General features: G+C 51.4%; 1 protein-coding gene across 1 annotated transcript in view; it reads right to left on the bottom strand.

Annotated features, from left to right (window-relative positions):
- The window catches only part of LOC149327111 (uncharacterized), a 110,178-nt gene extending 89,201 nt beyond the window's left edge, over positions 1–20,977 (bottom strand). The window contains exon 1 of the mRNA XM_089565070.1: positions 19,480–20,977. Coding sequence (XP_089421196.1) covers positions 19,480–20,634 — 1,155 coding nt within the window. The 5' untranslated portion in view covers positions 20,635–20,977. The remainder of the gene's footprint in view (positions 1–19,479) is intronic.
- Positions 20,978–22,970: the final 1,993 nt, after the last annotated feature.

Genomic DNA, 22,970 nt, shown 5'->3' with positions numbered 1-22,970 from the left:
AGCGAAAAGGGATGCAAATAACAGGTACTGCAAATTAAGTTCGGACAAAGAAGAATAATTCTGTTAGAGTCCACAACTAAAATGCGCAAAGAGAGAATTGCCGTAAGCACTAAGCCAGCTGTATTTCACAGAACAGAAAAGCTGGCAATAACAAACTTTGAGGAAATAACCAGCAATTATGCTATGTCCGGAACTCTCAGCCTTTCAGTAAAACCGACGGGATTTGAGCTCCGACTGTGGGGTTCCACCACTTCAGTCGTTACTTGCCCACGTTCGACGGGATTTTGAGGCGCAGGCTACCTTTCCCATGCGGTGCACCCCTGGAAGGCCGAGCGCTATGGCCGGGGCACCGCCTGTTCCCATTGGTTTTGACCGGCTGGGTAGACCGGCGGCCGCGGGGATGGAACCCCCGACCTCCCGAAGCCGAGGCGAGCGCTCAAACACATGGCCACGGCTGCGGTTTCGCATCTCATTAGCGAAATAAAACTATATTGCGTCATTCGTTAGAAAAGTTGGAAGTGGCGAAATCAGCCTGTCCTACTGACTAATACTGTGCACGGAAAAAAAAAGCGGCTGCCGATTTAGCACCTACAAGCACGAAATATTGTGCGGAAGCACTGTTTGTTGGAGAGAGACACCACCTACGCGTACCTGAAATCGCAATTGAGAACCACAGGACGAGGAAGCCAGCTATGCACGTCTTAAACTTTTCAACGTCAGTGCCAGTGTACAGGGGCGATAAAGATTAGCACAATGACGTCACCGCAGCGAACAAAACCTCGCCGTTCGGCTGGCACGACGCTGAACTTCGCGAACAAGCCTGGAACTTTTGTTATCGGCGTGTTCCTATTCGCAGCGCCGAGCGTTGGCATGTGCCGCTCCCTTGGCAGGTCACAGTGCTGATCTTTCTTTTTTCGTCGCGACTATGGTCCACTGCTGCGTTTCTGCAGTAGTGTTGTCGATGCCAACACACAATAAGGCTAAAGCCTTTAATGCCTCATCATTGTCCACAGAAGGTTGTCAGCAGAAGTGCCAGGCTTTTCTAGTCAGACCAGGAAAAAAATCTTTGTGCAAGATGGGATTCGAACCACCACACTTCCGTTCCGCAGACGGATCAGACGGATGCCTCCCAAACGCCCTCCAGTTTCTCCAGCATTTAAGATCCACAAAGACTTGTTTGCTTAATTAACATCTTAACCACACATCAGTGACACAAGCAGCAACACCGCGCTAAAAGCTTTCGCCTCACCACACTTTAAATCAACAAAATGCCCCCCGGAATTTTTGCTGAAGTGCCGTGTTTCTGTCACAGCGCTTCCCGCCAACGCATGCAGCGTACATCTGTCTGTCGCTACTACCACAGAACTCAAACCGTGATAATTAGTTTTATAGTAGTATTATTTAACGACAAAGTCTATGTGCTATGCACAGCGCGAGAGTGTGTTGCAGCTTAACCTCAGGTGACTTCGGTTGCGACGATAACCTGGTGCTCTCGCACAGTGACCAAGGAAGCTTATCTCTGGGCGCCGCCGCGGGTTCGAAACCCAGTCGTGGATATTTATTTCATTTCTTTTAGTGCGGAGGTAATATTCCGATTGGTTAATCCTGAGCAGGACCTCGCAATGTTTTGGGTTTGGGTAAATTGAAAGAAAGAATAAAAATAAATCGAGTATCCGTTAATGAGATTCGAACCCGCGACGGCATGATCAGATCTGCTTCGCTGGCCACCGCTTGAGAGCACTAGGCTACCGCAGAAGCGGAACACGCCACTTGGTAATCTGCGAGAGACTCTCGCGCGGTGTATTGCACATGTTAATCTTCGTCAGCTAACAATAGTACCAAACTAATAAGCCCGCTTTGAGCTATGTGGTGGTAGTGACCGTGAGGTAAGTGCTCCATGTGTTGCAATGGACAAGGCTGCGTCAGAAACGTGTCGTTACAAGAACACAGACACAGAAGGAGACTGGACGAGCCCTAAACATCAACTGAGGATTTACTGCGACAAACGGGCACATAAAAGCACATCGGCGACACATGCGCACACTGAGTCAGAACGAGCACAAACTGATAAAAATGTGCAAACTGCTCATGAAATACATTTCTTCCTTCTTGAACAGGGCAAGTGATGTGGGCAAGGATGATGTGGGCAAGTGGGCAAGGAAGAAATATTTCTCAGAGCAGTTTACCCAATTTATTAGTTTGCGCTCCTTCTGATTCAGTGCGCGCGTGTGCCACCGAAGCGCTCTTATGTACCCGTTTGTCGCAGCAAATCCTCAGTTGATGTTTAGCGCTCGTCCTATCTCCTTCTATGTCTGTGTCCTTGTTTTATGCGGTAGTCTTTTAATTAATGATGACACACCAACTAGCCCTGCTTTCCGCCTTGAATGCTTTGAGAAACATCTCCCTGGAGCAAAACGCGTTCGCGTTGACAACATTTCTGGAGAAACGCGGCACTCGAGCATAGGCCGCCGTCGTAAATTAGGTACGGTGAAATTGACGATGAAAATGTTGAAGACACGCATACTGTCTATATGGGTCAGTGGACCACTCATTTGACCTTTCAAGAACGTGGCGGTAGTGTACACCTGCAAAAACTGTGCTTCCGCAGAATTTTTCAGGCACAAATCTAGAAGCATCGTGAACCCACGCACAGAGAGAAAACCAGAGAGAGAGAGAGAAAAAAAAAAAAAACTGAAGGATGGTTTGGACGCCCTTCGACTAGCAAGACCAACGAAAATATGTAGCGAGTGAGAAATTTACTGAACAGTGATCGTAGGAGGAGTATCAGAATGATTGCTGATGACATGAGCGTTCCTCAAACCCAAGTTTTTGAGATCCTCACAGAAAGCTTAGCCATGAGGAAAGTGTTCGCGAAGTTGGTGCCGAGAGACCGGTCAGGGGAGCAAAAGGCCAACCGGAAATCTGCCAGGATCTTCATCAAGTGAATGAGGACCCCAGTTTTTTGCCCAGCACGAGGCGGCAACGCTGCCTCAGGCCCCATACAATCGAGACTTGGCCTCATAATACTTTTTTCTGTTATTGAGAACAAATCAACGCTCAAGGGGAAACGTCACGGACCGGTAGAGGTGGTTCAACAGGCCATGACGAGGGAGCTAAACAGCATTCCGGTCTATGCGTTCCTGGAGGCTGTTGTGGTCGCGGGCCCAGCCAGCGGAGACAGGCGAGCCGGGCTGGCGCCTTCGGGCTACGCTGATCAAAGACGCTGTTTTTCGGAGAAAAAGCAAGGAAATAATGGCTGAGGCTTAGCTAAGGTTAAGCCTAGTCAGATGCGAAGCATATTGACGGCTAGGCTTGGTAATACATGGCTTCCCTTGGTTGCCGTTCATCACGCTCTTCATCGCCCGTTCGAAATGCGCGGGAATGCCGCTCGAGGACATTCCGGTGTCTGTGCGATGGCATCGTTCTCCCTCTCCCAGCGCGTGACGGCGATCTGTCGTGACGTCATGTGTCACGTGGTGTGTCGTCACTGTACCACGTGGTCTGCACGGAGTGCAACCACAGCGACGGCGCGAGGTGGACCCTCATCTTCCTCTGTCGTGACGTCATGTGTCACGTGGTATGTCACGTGGTGTGACGTCACTGTACCACGAGGTGTGCACGGCGTGTAACCACGGCGAAGGGCTGTAGTGTACCTACGTCTTCCTCTGTCGTGACGTCATGTGTCACGTGGTATGTCAGGTGGTGTAGCGTCACTGTACCACGTGGTGTGCACGGCACATAACCACGGCGAAGGGCTGTAGTGTACCTCCGTCTTCCTCTGTCGTGACGTCATGTGTCACGTGGTATTTCACGTGGTGTGACGTCACTGTACCACGTGGTGTGCACGGCGCGTAACCACGGCGAAGGGCTGTAGTGTACCTCTAGTAATATGCTTCGCATAAAAACTGGCCTGGGGGCGGCTTCTGGCGACGGCGTCGCCGTGAAGAAAGGCATCAATCCTCCTCGTCTGTGATGTGGAATGCGACGTTCCTCCCGAACTGTGCTCTCCCGTGGTCTCGAGGGAGACTGCGAGCGGCGGCGGCGCCAACCCAACGCCCGTTTGCCCCTGAGCAACGACACGGCGAATTTGTCCCTCCCTCCTGAAGAGTCCTCCGGTGCGAGCCTTCACATCTCGTGTTTCCAACGGCAGGATCGCCGCACAGAAGCCAACGACCCTTGGGCCTGGTCAGCCCGCGAGAAACCACGCAGTCCGCGACTGCAAGGCGCCAATATTACTCCTTGCCTGTGCGTGTTTCTGTCGTGTGTGCGTGGTCACGTGGGTAGGGCGGAGCTTATGTGGAGGCTCAAGGCCCATTGGACACTCGACCAGTGTTCGGATTCCCTAGCTGAGGGCCTGGGGAGTATAAACTGTATTGAATCCGCGAACTGTCGTTTGTCGAGAGCGTCTTCCCTGATTCTTGGGTCTCTCGGTTTATATTGTAAATAATGTAAATAAACCCGTCAAGTTTACTGCTCCTCCTGAAGGCTTCCCTCCGCAGTCTGCCCACCTCATCGCAATGCGGTGAACCCCACGGTCCCGATCACCGAGCACATCAACTGGTGGCAGCGGTGGGATGGTCCGCGCGGCGTCCAGGCTCTGGAATGGGTAAGTGCACGGCCTCGTCTTTGAGTTTTGCCAGGTTGTACATCTTTGGGATTTGCAAACCTAGGTAATGTAATGTGGCTCTAGAGATTGCTTGGGAATCTTCTCTGACCACGTAGTGTAGAGAATAGCCGTCGCTTGGGAGCAGGCATGGACTGGAAAAAGCTGCGCAAACCGGATCTGGGTCTGATATGCAGGAAATAGGGCATGGATTGTGGGTCGATCCGTAGGAAACCGCTCTTAATTGAGGCAATTGAGGCAAGCGGTTCAGACGCGGAGGAGTTGGTCGAGTGTTGGGAGGACATTCAAGAGTCGCTAAACAGGGAACGGAAGAAGTGCGAGAGGTGCCAAAAAGAGAGATCGAGAAAAAACGGCTCGATCAAAACACGCCAAAGTGGGATGAAACAGCTATGAAAGAGCGGGAGATGGACCTCGAAAGAGAGCTGCGGGAACTCACGCGTGAACATAACTTGATCAGAATGCAAGCAACGCGATCTGGGTTAAGTGTTTTCCGGACAGGCGAAAATTTCAGAACTTTTCTTCAAACTTTTGAGAGAATTTGTACGGAGGAGCAGCTAGACCGGGGTTACTGGTCAATTATGCTGCTGAATATCCTCCCGTATGAAGTCGCGAACATATTAGCGCGCCTGCGAAAAACTACGCTAAGGCTAAAAGTGCGCTCCTCCGACAATTTCGAGTTTCCGCAGAGGCCAATTTCGAAAGCCAAATTGACTGTGGTCAGGTATACCATCAGAGTTTCAGAAACCGACTTAGGAGCTCCGCTCAGTCGCCGGAAGACACGACGGCTGCTAAGAAGTGCCGGGATCGGGCAGATTTGGTCGCAGAAAGAAAGGCCACTTCGGCAGCAAGGACCGATCATTTACGTCAAAAATCTAGCGAACAGTGCAGATCCGGAAGCCATAAGGGCTCGGGGGATGGTGTAGGCACTACAGCGAGGAATGAGGAAAGGTGCAAAACTGTGGTTTTGAGCCCAGAAGAGCATGCACTTTCCGGGAAGGAGGCGGATTTCTGCGGCCGAGGTGGCAGCAACCCCGCCGATAACAACGCAGAGCGACCTGCTTCGTTAGCGAGCACTGACAGCGCTAACAAAGGAGAAGCGACCGTCTCCAGCTCTGAGACAGAGGCTGCTTTGATAACTGAGGCTGATGCTTTCCCTCAGGAAGACAGTAGTGAGCTCGCAGGCCAGCGCAGTGAGGGCATCAAAGGGGCCTCTCCTTCGATGGGGCTGGCGAACCGTAGTAGCCAAGTTGCACAGACGCTTGACTGTAATCATAGTGTCAATGAGCCACCTGAGTGCGCCTCAGGAACCCCAAGCCAGAACGCAGCGTTAGCTACAGAGTGTGCTTCAGGTCAAGTTGCGGGCCAGAGCGTTAAAGTCGTAGGATCCAATAGCAAGCCTGGGAAGAGCCAGTTATGCTCAGCACGAAGTAAACTGCAATCGGGACAGTTAGACACTGCGATGTGCAGTGACTCACCAAAGGCACGAGCCGATAGTGTGGATTCAAGTGGGAAATGCGGCTCGGTGCTCCGTCAGAGAGCACATGCGGAGAGTGAGGACACCGCGCGAAAGGGAGGCGCGCAGGGCCGATCTGCTAGGCAGTTTTCAGAGGGCGGCCGCGCGAAAGGAGAGCCAAGCCAAGGTGTGGTATCGAGAGAACCGAGAAAGTACGGGCCGAGTATATTGTAAGCTTAAAGTCTGGCCAACAGTGTAATCGTCCGATAAAACTTGCAGCAGGACACAAAGACGCATGCATAGCTACCACGCAAAAGAACGCAGCAGAACGCGTTTCAGACTAAAGCCATTCTTGAATCGAGGGGGCAATGCTCGTAGGCATTGCTTTCATAGATCGTTCCCCTCCCGCATTCTTTTCCAGTCCTGCTCAGGCGTTAAAGTGGCACTGTCTGGGTGCGGAACAAATCATTGTCGCGTGACGTCTGGAGCTCGAAGTTGTCAACGCGCACTTAAGCCCTTCGTCTTTTGTCCGGTCTCGGCGGCTGAAGCCACTGTCGGTCTGCGACCCCGCAGGTCTAGGCCGAGGAATGGGCAACCCCTTCGGGTCGCGACGAGGGTAGTTAGGAGATTCCGAGAAAAAGTGTCTGCTGTTTTCTTTTTCTTTTTTTTGCTCCTGCAGAAAAGGAAAAAAGTTTTGAGCATTGTATAGTCTTTGGATGACCTTTGCTAACTTTGGCAGCAGTGGTATAGCGTGTTTTGCACCATTCACTGGAGGTGCCTATGTCTAGCAGCGTACGCTGACTCGCGGAAGTGTTAGCAAGATAGGTCATTGTACGTCACTAGCACCAGTGCCTTGGGTAGCTTTCTTGTAAGGCATTAAAGAGATTAATGACTTCGGCTTCGATATTGAGCGAAGCTTTGGCAGGTTGTGCAAAGGTGACGGCAGTATGCGGTCATTCTAAGTGAAGGGAACCAAGCACGCTCGTACTTCTCGTGATCATTACGATCTGAACTCCTCTACAAAAGGGCGAGAAAATTGAAAAGGTAACGACCTGAAAACATGTTTTTCTGAGTGGCCCCGTGGGGAGTGCTTACGGTACCCGAGGGAAACTATTTGGTTTTTATCCTTTTCATTTGCATCTATGAAGCGTCACCGTTTTGTTCTCTTTGTCGTCTAGTTTGAGCGGTTTTCTGTGGCCAAAATTCGGAAGCGAGTGGCTTCCAGTACAGAAGTAAACAAAAATTTGCTCAACTGGTCCGGTAGGCCAGCTTTCCAGGCATGCGCTTCGAGGCGAAGGCTGTGTTGGGTATCAAAATTTACAGCATTTGTTTAACCTTATCCTAAAACCTGGCAGTTCTTTGAGGTTGGCCGTGTGCTGCCCGGCTTGAGGTATGGGCTTAGCGTAGGCGTGATCACTAATGCTCTGTTTCGAGGACCATTGCACGCTGTGCAGGGCTTCCTGGCAGACCTGCCGAGCAGAAGGACTCGGACACTGACGCACATTCGTGGTGCACCGATCAGCTCCAACAACTTCGTGGCGTCTTCTTGGCGGCAGACGGACTGTTGTGATCGGGGGCCCAGCCAGCGGAGACAGGCGAGCCGGGCTGGCGCCTTCGGGCTACGCTGATCAAAGACGCTGTTTTTCGAAGAAAAAGCAAAGATAAACTGGCCCGGGGGCGGCTTCTGGCGATGGCGTCGCCATGAACAAAGGCATCAATCCTCCTCGTCTGTGATGTGGAATGCGACGTTCCTCCCGAACTGTGCTCTCCCGTGGTCGCGGGGGAGACTGCGAGTGGCGGCGGCGCCAACCCATCGCCCGCTTGCCCCTGAGCAACGACGCGGCGAATTTGTCCCTCCCTCCTGAAGAGTCCTCCGGTGCGAGCCATCACATCTCGTGTTTCCAACGGCAGGATTGCCGCACAGAAGCCAACGGCCCTTGAACCTGGTCGGCGCGCGAGAAACCACGCAGTCCGCGACTGCTAGGCGCCAAGATTACTCATTGCCTGTGCGTGTTTCTGTGGTGTGTGTATCAGCATACCTACTCCTCCTCCCTTCTTCTACGTTGCTGTTCTGTTGCAGCCTTCCCAGACATAGCCATCGATTAAAGGTGGATCTTCTAGATCCCTCAGATATGTCTCGCATAAAGCGTACATATCTATTTTTTCTTCCTTTAACTGCTGTTCTATTTCTAGCCATTGCGCTCTGTTTCTACCCCCTGGAATGTTGATGTAACTGATTCTGGCGTAAAATTTCTTTTTCGTAGTTTTCTGTAATGCGAAGGCAAGATAACCGCTGGTCCTTAAGGGTAACGGAGTGGATTCCAAGAGAAAGCAAGCGTAGCAGGGGACGGCAGAAAGTAATGTGGGCGGATGAGATTAACAAGTCTGCGGGGATACAGTGGCGGCAACTGACAAAGGACAGGGTTAATAGACGATATGCGAAATGCGCAGCGCCATCTCTCGGCGCTCCGAGAACTAAGTCCTCCATGTTGGCACGGTATAGAAAACGAAACCGCTGCCCAGCGTTGGGTTAAAACGGCTGCGCTTCGTTTGAAAAGTAAAATGTCGATGCAGTGTTGTGCTACCCTCTCCACTGTGAAAAGACACTACGATGCGTGCCAGAACTAGGTGCGTTCAAGCTTTTCACTTTTCTATTTTTTTACTCCGTCCCAACGTTTTAGTAACACAAAACGCCATGGGAGGTATCATGTGTCAGCACGCGGATCAGTGCGCAGCTTTCGCTTTCTGCGCTGATTTTTGACAAATCTCTCGAGGTGATTCGCGTTTAAATTAAAATAAGGACCACAGCCTTTGTTGTCTCTGATCAAAATTAGAAGCCGATTTCTTGCATTTATCAACTCTCCGGTCGGGCGTGAATATATACAGACGCATACTTGAACAACGTAATAGAGAAGGTAATTTTTTTGAGCGGGCCAATCGCTTGTGCCGTGGCGAAATAAGTTCACTCGAAGAACCATATGCCGATTACTGCTTAGTTTGCTACGTGTTCAGTTAAGTTTTTCCCGTGTTCAATTAGTTTTAGAAGGGCGAGCAAACTCTCTGGACCATATACGCATATGTTATGCGCGTTAAGGAGTCTTTGTGAAGCAATACACCCTACGTATAAAAACTGAGGTGCTAATGGTTTATTTCTTGAGGATTCCTATACCTTCGATATCTGCGGCGACGAAAATCTAAAAAAAAGAAGCGAATAATATAGCTACTTTATTATGAAGGAGGGATGCATGTCTAAGCTAGAAAGTATGTGCAATAGTGTTCTGAAAACGCTTCAGGCCATCAGATTTTATTATCGTTGTGGCAAGCTCCAACAGCTTGCTTCGCAACAAAGCCATTTGTCCAAGTTTGGGAGTAAGCTAATTAAGTTTCGGAAGCAACCGAACATGCTAATTTCGCCCCTGTACACACAACTTGACCAGCGTATCGAGTCCGTGCATGCACCTACAGCTGTAACATCTTTCTCTAATCAAACCGCCGTGGTGGCTCAGTGCTTATCTGAAAAAAAAAAAAGCTGCGTCTTTGCTTACAATATTTTGAATTATATGTGCATGCCTACTTTCTTCTTGTTAATGTCGACTGACTGCGTCTTAAGCAGGACGCGGTTTCAACGAATTGTGGCGAAAATCAACCGACGCCGGGCTCTGAAACGGTGACGTTGAAAACCGCGGATGCGCATTGCACATTACAGTAAAGGAATCGAATTACGCAGCTGGTCGAGGGTCTTGTGTGATTATACTGCAATGCACGAAGCTCCTGGCGTCGGCGCGAACGAAAGTTTGCACTGTCACAGAAGTTTGTCAACACACGTGCGCACTCACCGCAAAATAACCGCTCGCTACCCTACCAGATGATTCGCGTCCACCTGGGAATAAAATAGCCATGATAATGCGTGATGCTTGAACTGGTGCTTTAATGCGAGCATTAAAACGACAACAGCACACGGTCACGGTTCGACTTTCCAACCCACTTTCGAGTGCGGATTATTGCGATCATCAGCGCCAGACTTCAAGCGAAGCTGAGGATGCGGCAGGAGTAAGCTGGCGCTTATTGAAAGCACCTACATTTGGTCGAAGATCAGCTGTAAAAACAACGCAGCAGCTGAAGCTTGCCTGTTGAAATTCCACTCGCAAGAAGAAAGTACGCACAGCAAACGATGCACCAGCTCGACGAGCTCGACCGCGCCAAGATGGAAACCGGAAGTTGCGGGCGCGGTGTTGCCAGACCGCCAAGCAATTTCGCATATCGTCTATTGGAGAGACATGGGAGAGGCCTTTTCCCTGCAGTGGGTGTAGTCAGGCTGATGATGATGATGACTTTACGAAGATTGGGGCTTTATTTGCTCTAATTGCGGCGCATTCGGTTGGCTTCTACGTCGTGCTCACAATGTTCATGACCGGCTGGTGGCTCCCTGTGTTGCGAGCGGGCATTTCAGAATAGACAGACCGCTGCTGCCTTCATAAGGCAGAGTCCGCGGGGACGGCTGTGCCATTAAGCCTCTTCGTCTCGATGAGACAGCTGGAGGTGCGTTTACGCCGCGAATAACCCACGTGTTTCAAGCTTTTGTTGAGCCTGGGACTCATCTGCGTCTTGCTAGCAACCAAATGTGCTCGAAATACTACGCGCTACCGGAGTTTCGGGTTAATTTACTGTAGTTATCACTGAATGATTCGCCTTTTTCTCTGCGATGCGCCGACGCAGCACCAATACATGCACCGTGTGTCGTGAAGCGCGCCGCCCCTGTACTGGAACCTGCTCGTATCGCCTTAGCTTATCGCCGCCTAGAAAGCGTGATACGCAGCGCGCTGTCATGTGCGGAGGAAAGTTCGATTAAGCACCTATCGTGCACCTCCGGATATCAGGGGGACTACAAGCAGCCGCTGTCTCACTTCCCCAAGTCAATACCGCGGCAGCGGTGGGTAACTGTTGCGTGCCGGGCGTGTGAAATTCGCCATATGTGTACTCATGAGCGGCCACTAATCAAGAATGAGCCTCTAAAGACGCCAGCCAGCGATCGTGCCTCCTCTGTCCGAGTTATATGACTTCACTGCTACCAGTTACGCTACGTGTTGCAACCCAGCAGCAGCAGCAGCCAGCATCTTTGGCAGCGGTCACTATTCTTGCGACGCTTGCGCCTATACACCCATATAGGCGTATTCGTGTTAAGACTGAGATGCTCCTCGGTGTTTCAGAAAACATTTTCCGCTGCACAGCACTAAGAGTGACATGAATACACATTTAGAATGCCTGTTACAACGCACGCTCGTTTTGGGCGGAAGAGTCGACGACAGATTAGGCAGATAAATGTCAGGCCAATGATATTATTACAAAGTGTATGAGTTTATAGACTGCCTTCTGCTCCGCAGTTCAAATAGTCCACAGTCTTCAGCAGCGTCAGTCGGGCTAGACCGGTTTGAATAGGCTTTCGATGGTCACTAAAAACGCTGCTTTGCATCCAGGTGCCGTTTTTCTCGAGGATTTAACTGTGCTACTCATTATGTTCGCTTCTATGGCCATTTATAATTACCTCCGAATCTTAGACACCGAACACTACCAACTCAGAATAACTTCTGGTCGCGCGCTGGTTGCCGAGTTCTTAAGACTGTTGTTCTTGAAACGTTGATTAAGCATAAAGTTGTGGGAATCTGGCTTTCCGCCGTCGCCTTTGCGCGGCTAGCCGGCCTCCCGCGTTGCTTCTCCTCTTTCCCTTGCCCCCGCCTCAGGCGGTGGAGAGGCGGCTGGGTGACTAATCACTGTCATTTAGCCACAGCTCCGCCCCGGCTCCCCAAGGGCCTTTGCCATTGGCGCCTTTTGGCGGGAATTCGGGACCCCGCTTTGGGCGGCCGCGCGCCGCGCGACCGTCCGAGCGGGGCCCAGAGAGAGAGATCCCTCCGAGACAGCGTAAGGTGCGTACGTTACTGTTTGTCCGTGCCGGCCTTTGCCGTTCGGACCAGTGCTTACTCGAGCTCGCCCGCACGTGTCCTCTGACCTGCAGCGGCTCGAGCCTGTCCAGCGGGGTCCAGCGACCTCTGACAGGCGTACCTTGCGTTGAATGCCCACTCTCTCTCGCAAACGGCCCAACGGTCGACACGAGAGACAGATCACAGCATTGCCGCGGGGACATTCTCCTGCAGCGGCGTGCTAGCGGTGCGCATTACTCGAGTCGCTTCGTGCGCGCAGCGGAGCCTTGCTCCTCGCGCGCCCCCGGGACGGGGTGACTATTGAGTGTGTGTGTATCAGCTGGAGGACGACGTGAATAAACGTCGCCTTTGTGAACTTGGAGGCCATTTCTTTGCGGCGAATCGCTCTCCTCCCAGCGGAGGTTGAGTGCGCTGCAACGGTGTCCCAGTGTGTGTGTGGTGACGGCTGATCGGGGCCCTTGGCTCGCGCGAAGCTCGAACCCGCGGTGGGTAGTGGCCTGTGTCCACTTAGAAACCCACAAAGTGAAAACATTTAATCTTAGAGGGAAGGGTTTTTTAATTAATCATGCAGTCTTGAAACACTGCGGCAACCAAAACCACAGCCAGTCAACGACAAGATGCGCTAGGAGAGTAGATTTGCGCTGGAGCAGTGGTCCACTACTTTACGAAGATTGGGGGGCTTTATTTGCTCTAATCGCGTCCCATTTGGTTGGCTTCTACGTCGTGCTGACAATGGTCATGACCGAGTGGTGGCTCCCTGTGTTGCGAGCGGGCATTTCAGAATAGACAGACCGCTGCTGCCTTCATAAGGCAGAGTCGGCGGGACAAAGGACCGTCCCGAAATTCGGAGCTATGCCGAAGCAGAAAATGGCATTGGGCAAACACGGAACTTTGTCACCACTGCAAATACAGTTCATACGATTTAGAAAATTTCGGTTAGTTCTTTTTTAAGACTAAAGGAAAGGCTATAGTTTTTTTTTCATAGTTACAGAAAACTGAGCCCCTTTTCGATTTCGGCATCGGTAGCGAAGTCTCCATTGTTAGTCCTGACATAGCCGTAGCTGTTGTTTTCTCTGTACTCGTCGTCGTAGGCCTCCAGGTTACTCCAGAAGCCATCAAAGTCGACAGGGGATGCATGGCCTCCGTATTCTTCTGGAAGTATTTTTGCCGGAATCTCCTTTTCCCCGAAGAGACGAAACTGCGTCGACAACGGCGAAACAGAATGGCCGGGCAAACAATTTGAAAAGCTTCAACAGCAAGAGCTTCCTTGGAACAAAATTTGTTATTTTTCTTTTACCGATACTTCATGACCTGGATAACTTGTCAGCATGTGTAGGACATAGAACTGTGTGTCTTAAAGGGTCTACCATCATTCAGGATCGAACAGAGAACTTCCGCTTCTCCCGCAATTATGTATAAAAAGAAATTGAAAAGTCCTATGCGAGTACACCCCTGAGCCCTTCTTCGTTAAGCCATGAAAGCACTGATGTGGCTCGTGTTCTGTCTTAAACAGCTATGCGCAATATACCACGTGTTTCAGGGAAGGCGATCAGTAATTTTCAAAATAGGGTTTTTGAGGTAAAGGGAAGCTATTTGCGGCATAGCAATTGCAGTGCTGACGGACGTCAGAAAACTGGCGAGTCATGTTAATTAGTAACGTTTTAATTGAATTTTGATAGTTAACCGATTAACTATTGTCGATAGGCGGCCGCTTGCATTTACTGATTAGTAGCCGACCGTTAGCAATATCCATATCCATTTTTAGTATTTCGAAAATGTGAATCTGCTTGTTGCTACGCGGCAAGATATCCTGGGTCTTCGGGGCGCGTGAAATCGAAACTACGGGACCGATGCGGGCCTACAGCCGCACCCACATGCTCGCGTCACTCAAGGGGCAGTCACGTGGCTTACTGTGTCCCGCCCGTCTACTGCTGTCTTGCTTTCTAAGCGAAGCTGAGTCACTGGCTGCCGCACTTGGCGAACGAGTCTCTTGGCCTGAATGGCCTGAATGCACGGCTTGCGGCTTGGTCTAGCTGCAGTGCAGAGCTGTTTGCGTCTTGCGATTTTTGTTTGTCTGTGTATCAGTTTTATCCTGCGCATTCCTACATACCAAGAGCATGAACTGGCAGCACCGACCGTTTTCCTAGGAGGGCTCCGGTAGGTGAAGTTCTTTTCTTTCCGGCATTTATAAAATGATGTAGCGCGCGTACTGTTCTTTTTTTTTTTTCATTTTTGCCGTGCAAGTAATTTTGAGCAATAAATGCAAGCTCAACGTAAGTTTTCCTTGCGCTGACACTTTAAACGCAGTAAATTATCTGCATAGCTTTTAGCTTTCACACGACACTCCCCTTTTCTCGGGTCGAAAATTGATCGCTTGATAGTAACTCTTGCTCGAAACGTTTTTCTTGCGCCACCTGCCCTTCGTTGCCTTCGCTCTTTTTTCCCGTTTATCTTTGTATTTGTGAATAGTTTTTCACAGCCTTTGAAATTTGTTAAAGCCTCCGCCAAGATTGCTTAATAACTATAGCGTTCAAAACAACAGCATGAGCATGTAAGGGCATGATCAGGGTCAATTGGTTTTATGTTAAAATTAACGAGGCAGTGACTCGTTCGTATTCAACAAAACGTGAGTCAGAAACCGACACGTGTAAAGTCTTCTGTGCTGATGTCTTTTTCCAAGCGATCATTTGTAAAATAAAAAGAAAGAAAAAAAAAGACCTAACAGTACGCCGATATGAGTTCATGGATTCATTTTCCAACCTACGCAGGTCACCTTTACAAGGCTCAAGCGCAATAACATATGTTAGTGATATTTAGGCTGACGGTAATGGCGCTTGTGCCCTTAAAACCTTGTGCCCTTAAAAACGGTGTCCGACGTATTCGACAGTACAACCATGAGGAATGAAATTCTATCTACAAAAATGTATTTATTACACGGCAGGAAATTTCCGCGCATGGAAGCAAAAAAATGTGTGTGCCCCAGTCCGCAATTACGCTGTGTGTACTATCGCGACAGAAAGAGATGCGGATAACGCGACGCCTACGCTTTCCGCGCTTTGAATTTCCTTTCATGGCGCTTTTACCTGGGTGGTTAAAAAAAATTACGAGGAACTTTACCGGCTAAAGGACAGAAAGGCGAAAGCCTGAGTGCTGCATTCTGCTACGCGATTGTTCACTTCACATTTTCTCGGTGCATTAATTAACTGCCAATTAATGACGCTTAAGCTTAGCTTTTAGAAGTGGAACGCGATGGTGGTGGTCGTGGAAAACATTTATGTACAGGTATAATACAGGAGGTTATGCATGAGGTGACCCAGAGGGGGCCAGCCCTTACAAATACTAGGTGGAGGTCCCTAGTTCGGGACCCCAGTGGCATCGGCCGCCGCCCAGGCTCGCCCGACCAAGGCCCGTTGGGCCTGCAGGTCAGAGCAGCCGAGCAGGGTCGCCTCCCAGTCCTCCCGGGTTGGGTTGGGGTGAGGAAGGATAGCAGGGTTGGAGGGGCAGGCCCACACCATGTGGTAGATGTCCGAAGACTTCTCCGCACAGTGCGGACAGCTGCCCGAGAAAGAAGGGTCGAAGTGTTTCAGAGCTGCCGGGCACAGCAAAGTATTAGTATACAGGCGGAGCAGAAGCCGCTCCTCCGCCTTTGACCGACCTTTACACGGGCAGGGATAAAGACCATGGCCAGATTGATAGAGTAAAAGGATGTCTTTGAAGGTGTAAGCTGGAATAAATTCGAGTGCCTGATCGTCAGGGTCGGAGGGGAATGTCCGGTGAGAGAGTACGCGGGCGGCGGCGTCAGCTGCCTCATTTCCCTCAAGGCCCATATGAGCGGGAGCCCAAACAATACGCCGGTGCGCGGGGTCACCGGTGTAGACGCTGTTTTGAAGAATGCGGTAGGCTAGATACGGTACCCAGCCCTGCTCGACGTTCCGACATGCCCCTCGCGAGTCGGAAATAATTGTTTTTGAATTGGAATCAGATGCAGCCAACGCAATGGCGACCTCCTCCGCGTGTGTTATGTCACGGGCTCGGAAAGTAAGGCCGTTCACTGTTTTGGATTGGTGGATGACTGCGGCTGTGTACCATCCCACGTGGCTGGGGCCGGAGGCATCCACGTAGAATACGCCGGGTTTCGATCCATAGTGGCGGGCCAGGGCTGCCGCTCGCGCCAGGCGCCGGCCATTATGGTCCTCACGGTTCATGTTCGCGGGAAGAGGGCGCACGTGGAGGGCGCATCTCCACTGGGATGGAATACGTACGCGCTCTTCCATGAGAGTGGTATTTTGGATGTGTAGTCGGGCAAGGAGGCGGCGACCCGACGATGTCTTCGAGAGACGTGTGTATTGGTTAGTCAAGTGGGCTTCCCGGAGCTCCCGAAATGTGTTCACCATGCCTAGCCCCAGGAGGCGCTTGTTGGAGGTGGTCACGGGGAGGCCTAGAGCCCGCTTAATAATTTTGCGGAGGATGACTTCGAGTGAATCCTCGTCTTGCTTCCGCAGGTGGAGGTATGGAGTCGAATATAGAATTCGACTGGTTACAAATGCATGCGCCAGCCGCAAGGCGTCCTTACATCGTTACCCCCCGCGCTTGTTAGAAACCCGGCGGACCAAGCGGCCCACCTGGTCCCCCACCTGACGGAGTTTGGCCAATGTTGTTTCTGACCGTCTGTCTTGATGTATAAAGAGCCCCAGTACCCGGACTTCGATATTTTCAGGGATTGGACCTGTCTCGAGAGACAATGAAATTTTGGCTGTCCACTTTGGGGAGGGGCGTATGTGCACAAATTCAGACTTTTGGGTGGAGCATTGGAGGCCGCAGCGGCGAGCATAACGGTCCACTATGGTCGCCGCCTCCTGCAGGTTAGCCTCAATGTCTGCAAGGGAACCCTGCGTGGCCCACAGGGTGATTTCATCAGCATACAGCGCATGCTGCACACCGGCGACAGCGTCTAGCTGGGCCGGTAGGCGTATCATAGCCAAATTGAATAAGAGGGGAGAGAGCACCACGCCCAGGGGTGTACCCCGAGTTCCTAAATGAAAAGGGCCATGTTCTTTGTCCTGGATCCGAATGTAAGATTGTCTGTCGGTTAAAAATTGCTGAATGTGTTGAAAGGCATTTCTGCGGCAGTTAGTTTGAGAGAGGTGGGTGAGAATGATCTCGTGGGTAACGTTGTCGAATGCACCCTTCAAATCCAAGGCGAGTACGACCTTGTCATTGTGAGGGTATTCCACGGGGTCGAGGACAGCCCGATTGAGTTGTAGCAGGACATCTTGTGCAGATCTGTGTGGGCGAAACCCGAACATGGTGTCTGCGAAAAGGTGTTTGGATTCCATGAACTCGGACAACCTGTCAAGTACCATCGTCTCCATGAGTTTGCCCACACAGGAAGTCAGAGAGATGGGGCGGAGGTTGTCCGTGTTGATGGCCTTCCCAGCTTTAGGAATGAAGGTGACCAGGGCGGTCTTCCACTGGATGGGTAGTGGCACTTCCCCAAGCCAGATTGAGTTAATGTAATTCAATAAAGACAGGTATGCTGGGTCGGGGAGGTTAGCTAACAATTTGACTGTAATTTTTCCCGACCCGGAGCGGTGCCACGTTTCATTTTTGCCAGGGCCGCCCTCAGGTCATGGAGCTGGAACGGTTGATCCAGCTCAACGTTCTCAGAACCTGCATAAGAGTACGCCGGCCCGCGGGAGTCCTGGGTGGTGCACAAGTACTGGTCCCGGAGCTTGTGCGCTAATTGATTTGTGTTGCCCTGAAAGCTGTGTATTGCTCTTTGGAGGTGTTTTTGAGTTTCCGTGCGTGTTTGCGTTGGGTCAATTAGGGCGCGAAAGAGTCGCCATGTGTTCCGGCTGGACATTTGCCGCGCGGCCGTATTGCATCGGGCCACCCAGTTGGAGTCGGCGAGTTGGGCCGCATACTCAGCCGCTCGTTGAGTGAGCTCGGCGATGCGAGCTTTAAGTTTCCGGTTGTGCTTCTGCCGGCGCCACCGACGGACGAGGCAATGCCGGGCCTCCCAGAGATGGAGCAGGTGGTTGTCCACGTCCGAGACCGCCTCTGAGAGCTGAATTTGAGTTTCGGAGGAGCGAAGGCCAGAGACCAATTGTTGTGACAAAGACTGGTAGCTCTGCTCATGTATGGGTGTGACATTGTTATAATTCTGCCTGAACTTGGTCCAATCTGGGAGTCGGGCTTGTGTTGTTGGTCGCGCGAAAGGAAGGGTCCTAATCGTAGTATTCAGGAGGCAGTGGTGGCTGCCGAGGGTTTCCTCGGTGTTGACCCAGTCTGCATATTGAATGTTGCGGGTGAAGTTCAAGTCCGGACATGTATCCCTAGTCACGGAGTTGCCTATACGAGTTGGGTGGACTGCGTCAGTGTGAAGAGTGAGGCCCAGCGTTGACACAAGCTCCGCCAACTTGCGTCCCCGCTTCTCTTCACGGTAGTAACCCCACATCCGAGCGGGAGCGTTGAAATCGCCCACAATCAGGAGGGGCTCCCGACCCGCAACTCTCAGTGCGCGGCTAAAGAGGTCCGCAAATGATACAATCGGCAATTTCTGATTGCAGTATACATTGAGTATGTGTAGCGGTGGGTCCTGTTTGCGGAGTGGGAGGAGGGTCACCATTACATAGGAGTATTCAAGTTGCATGTCTAAGTCGACCTGGTTGGGTGTATAATTTCTATGGACTAATAGACAAGACGAGGGATCCTGCTGGAACGTCGTATAATTTGTTAGTACGGCGCCTTTCCCTGGCTCTTGGAGGGCAACTACGGCAGGCAAATGCTGAAAGGTTGAAAGGAAAAGTCAGAGGTCGGCCCGATTGGAATGGGACCAGAGCCCCCGACAGTTCCATTGAGTAATCGTAATGGGGGAAGCCGATTTGGAAAGAGGGGAGCGCCTACACCGGTGGTGTCCCGCCATGATCAGATTTAGAGGTGAGAGGATGAAGTGAGGTTGCCCCCGAGCCAGATACCAGGGGCTGAAGCTCAGCAACTGGAAGGAGGCAGCTGTCTTCGTCATCGTCAAGGTCATTTACTCGGCGGGACAATCTGGAGGGCCGACCAGATACGTCCTTAAGAGGACCGGTTCTGCGAGAAAGGCGGGTATTAGTCGCGACGTGTTGAGCGATCATAGAGGGGATGGCCTCCATGACTCTAGCGATGAGGCGTTCCATCGCAGTTTCCAACAGGGTGTCAAATTTCGCATTAAGACGGGCTTCGAGTTCGGCAAGGGAAGGTTCCAGAGCCGGCGCCACCACCGTCTCGCTCTCCATAGCGTCCGCGCCGGGGGTACTAGGGGGAGGGGGAGTTGTTTTAGCTTCTAAGGCTTCAATTTTGGCAAGTAGCATCTCGTTTTATGCCCGGAGAGAAGCTACAAGGTTGTGGAGCTCAGCGTCAGCCGCCGAGCGAGGGGGAGGGGAGAGGGGGTGGGAGGAGGAGGCAACCCTGCCTGAACCGCTCACCTGTTTGCCATTTTTGACGACGCTGGTCCAGGAACCGGCCGCGCCATTCTTGTCCTGAGAGCGGGCTTGCTTCTCCTGGCCGCCGTGTGGAGGCGGTGGTTGCACTGGACAGCTCTTGACGTCCTTCCCGCTAGTAGGCGTCTCTCGTTTTGAAGCATCGCTGCTTGGGTGACGTGGCTGCCTGCCCGTCCCGCTGGATTTCCCGCCCTTAGGGGCGGCTGGCTTGGTATGCCGATATTTAGCACTACAGTCCCGCGAGTTCGTGGCATGGCCACCACCACAAACCTCACATTTTGGCATACACTGGTGAGAGACCCGCACCCCCTCTTTTATGGGTGCCTGCTGTCCACACAGGCCACACTTGTCTTGTGTTGGGTTGGGGCAAGAGTCCGCCCGATGGCCGACAGTTCCACACAAACTGCAGGCCGGAATAGTGCGCAAATATTGGTGCACTGTGACAAACTCGTAGTTGTAGTGTACGTATCGAGGCCTCACCGTGCCGGCAAAAGCGAGCCGAGCCTTGTTTGAGGAGCCGAATTTGCGGATATCGAGTAAAGTGCCGCTCCTCCACTGCACGCAAGGTTGGAGAGACTCAGACGTCTCTTGGTTGGCCACCGTAATGACCCCATAGCAGACGTCCGCTTCGTGTTCTTTGAGATGGCCGGCGAGAGGCACATCTCCTATGGTCGATTTGATAGAAAAGTCGACTAGCAGACGGTCTGCGACGTGAGCTTTCCGGGTGCTGGCGAGGATAAAATTTTGTTCCTTGCTTAAAAGGAGGCTTAACTCGGCTGCCTGAGGCGCCCCGAGGAAAGCGCCGAACGCGGCACCGAGCTCGCCGTGTTGAAAGGCGTCCCGGATGGCCAACGATTTCCGGGGCTTGATCACGATGACAAAGTCGTTCTTTTGAAACTTTGGTAAAGGCTTGGGCCTCCACTTGGTCACTGGGTTGCGGCCCTTACGGCCGGAGTCCTTCGCCGCTTGCGAGGCGGGAGCTTGGTGGGTAGCATTTTCGGCGGTTGCCGAGGCGTCCGCCGCTATTTTGGCCTCTCGTCTGGAGCGACACTCAAGTGGACGGAGGAGAGATTCATTGCGGATCGGGCCCGCGGGTGCCGATTTGGGTTCCACACTGACGGGAACGGTCGACCAAGACATGGCGTCCGGGTCATAACCGCGTTGAACGGGCGTCTCCGTCAACTTGCTGAAAGCAGGAGTTCCCTCGCAGCCGAACGCCGGCGCAGCCGTTAGGCTTAGCGTCGGCGTCGGAGGCGGAAAGGAAAACCCGCTTTAAAATTTGAAAACCTGGGCCCACCTGAATGAAATTGGTGTCCACGGATGCCGATCAGCTTGCCGAATCCAAAGTGAGCAAAATTGATGAGGTCCAACGACTTGAGTCGTGGCTCCTGTCAAAAAATGACGGAGCCGAAGCGCCACCCGTCTGACAGACGCGATACGCTGCCGCGTTCCTCTGGAACGCGACAGCGTGTTGTAGCGCTGCCACGGAGTCCATTGAACGCCATCACCCGTTCGGCGCGATGCCTTGCCCTTTGAACGTGACGCTTTTTGAGGAAAGGAAATGGAGCAGTAATTCTCTGTCATCTCGGTGGACACCTGAGCCGCACTGTACAGAAAGGGAGGAAGTGGAGTGAAAGAAGAAAGAGGGGCCGTAATGAAGAAAATGAAAATTGTATTTGAGGAAAGGAAATTACGCATTAACTGTCTCGCATATCTCAGTAGACACTAGTCGAAGATTGTATTTGACGAAAGAAAGTTGCGCAGTAACTGTCTCACATATTTCGGTGGACACCCGTCAAACTTCGCGCGTGGTGACATCACGACAATTTGGACCAATCTGAAACGTGGACAAATACGCCTTGCTCATCAGTAAATTGGTTTTTGAGGAAAGGAAATGCCTCTGTCTCGCATGTCTCGGTGCACACCTGAACCTCGCCGTAACGGGAAGGGAGGAAGATGGGAGTGAACGAAGACACCGTATTCACTAGACGCACCTTTGTTCATTCCAAACCATCGAGCTGGCATGGCGGAGTGGCAGCGTGCTCGACTCGCACTCCGGGGACCGGGGTGCTCCATCCACGTGGCTGGCGCCGGAATGTCCGATAATGTGGCTTCCAGTGGCGGTGTCAGCCATTTTTTACCCCAACTGACCAAGCTGTTCTTGAATTTTGCGCTTCTCTGCCCTTTCTACCTGTAACTCTCTTTCTAGAGCATCCATACACAGCACTGGTTTGCTGTTCGCCTGTTCAGCACAGTCCAGGCGCGCACCTATTATGCAGCATTTGCACATAAAATCTACGCCTCCGGCCTCCTCCACCGATTCGAACCGCGAACGTCGTGGCGGAAATATCTCAATGGAGAAAACGCGTTGGCGTTGACAACATTGCTGGAGAAACGCGGCATTCGAGCACAGGCCGCCGTCGTAAATTAGGTGCGGTGAAATTGACGATGAACGTGTTGAAGACACGCATACTGTCTATCTGGGTCAGTGGACCACTCATTTGAGCTTTCAAGTACGTGGCGGTACTGTACACCTGCAAGAACTGTGCTTCCGCAGAAGTTTTTGTGCCTGGCAATGCTAAATCGCCCGCCATTTATAATTTATTTACTTATTTCACTTGGAACGAATGCAGAAACAGCACGAACCCACACACAGAGAGAAAAACGGAGAGAGAAAAAATTGAAGGAGTTCGGGGTACTCCCGTTAGTCCCTTCACGACGGCACTGCACTCAAGTGTTTATGTTCCTAAGGCACTGGAAGCCCGGCCGGTGGCGATGGTCTGCACGGACGGGTCCTCGGAGCGCAGTATGGTCTCCCAGTCCTCCCAGGTCTTATATCGCAAGACCCTGCAGCATTGCAAGACGCCAAGGTTTATACTTTGGAATAATGCTTTCGCAGTATATAATAGCTCCACCAAAAAATCCGTCCTCCTTCATTATCCGCGCACATGGTGTGGCTCGCAAGTTTGTTTTCATAAGGAATTTTCTCCGGGCCTCTGACTCCACCCCAAATATAAACTCGAACAAATGATTTTGAATAAGCTGGCTTAAAAGAATTTTTATTCGAATGTGTTTTTAATGAATAAAATGCACTAATCAGATAATTGTGAATGGCGCCCTGTTTTGGTCGCAACAGCTGACATCATTAATGATCAGATCTGCTTCAGAGAGAAAACCATTCCCAGAGATTTCTCTACAAATATCATTAAAAAAGATTGTTCGGTTAATTCTTCTGACCGAAGGGAGATGTTTGCTATCTTGGAATTAAAAGAATGAATAAAAAGTAATGAACACCCTTATTTTTTCAGGTACAAAAATTTGACTGGTCGCGTCCGAAAAGAAGCAGCTCACTTTTTTTTTAATTTCAGTATATTTCTATTTTTAGAATACATAGCTTATGGACGCACACATAAATAAAAGTTTTCCTGATTTTGATCTACGACATGAGGGCCGGATATCGATCGGGTTGAATGCGA

The sequence above is a fragment of the Amblyomma mixtum genome, chromosome 10, assembly GCF_055824585.1.
Source record: "Amblyomma mixtum isolate Tamu chromosome 10, ASM5582458v1, whole genome shotgun sequence".
Lineage (NCBI taxonomy): Eukaryota > Metazoa > Arthropoda > Arachnida > Ixodida > Ixodidae > Amblyomma > Amblyomma mixtum.
This window is presented reverse-complemented; position numbering and strand designations above follow the sequence as displayed.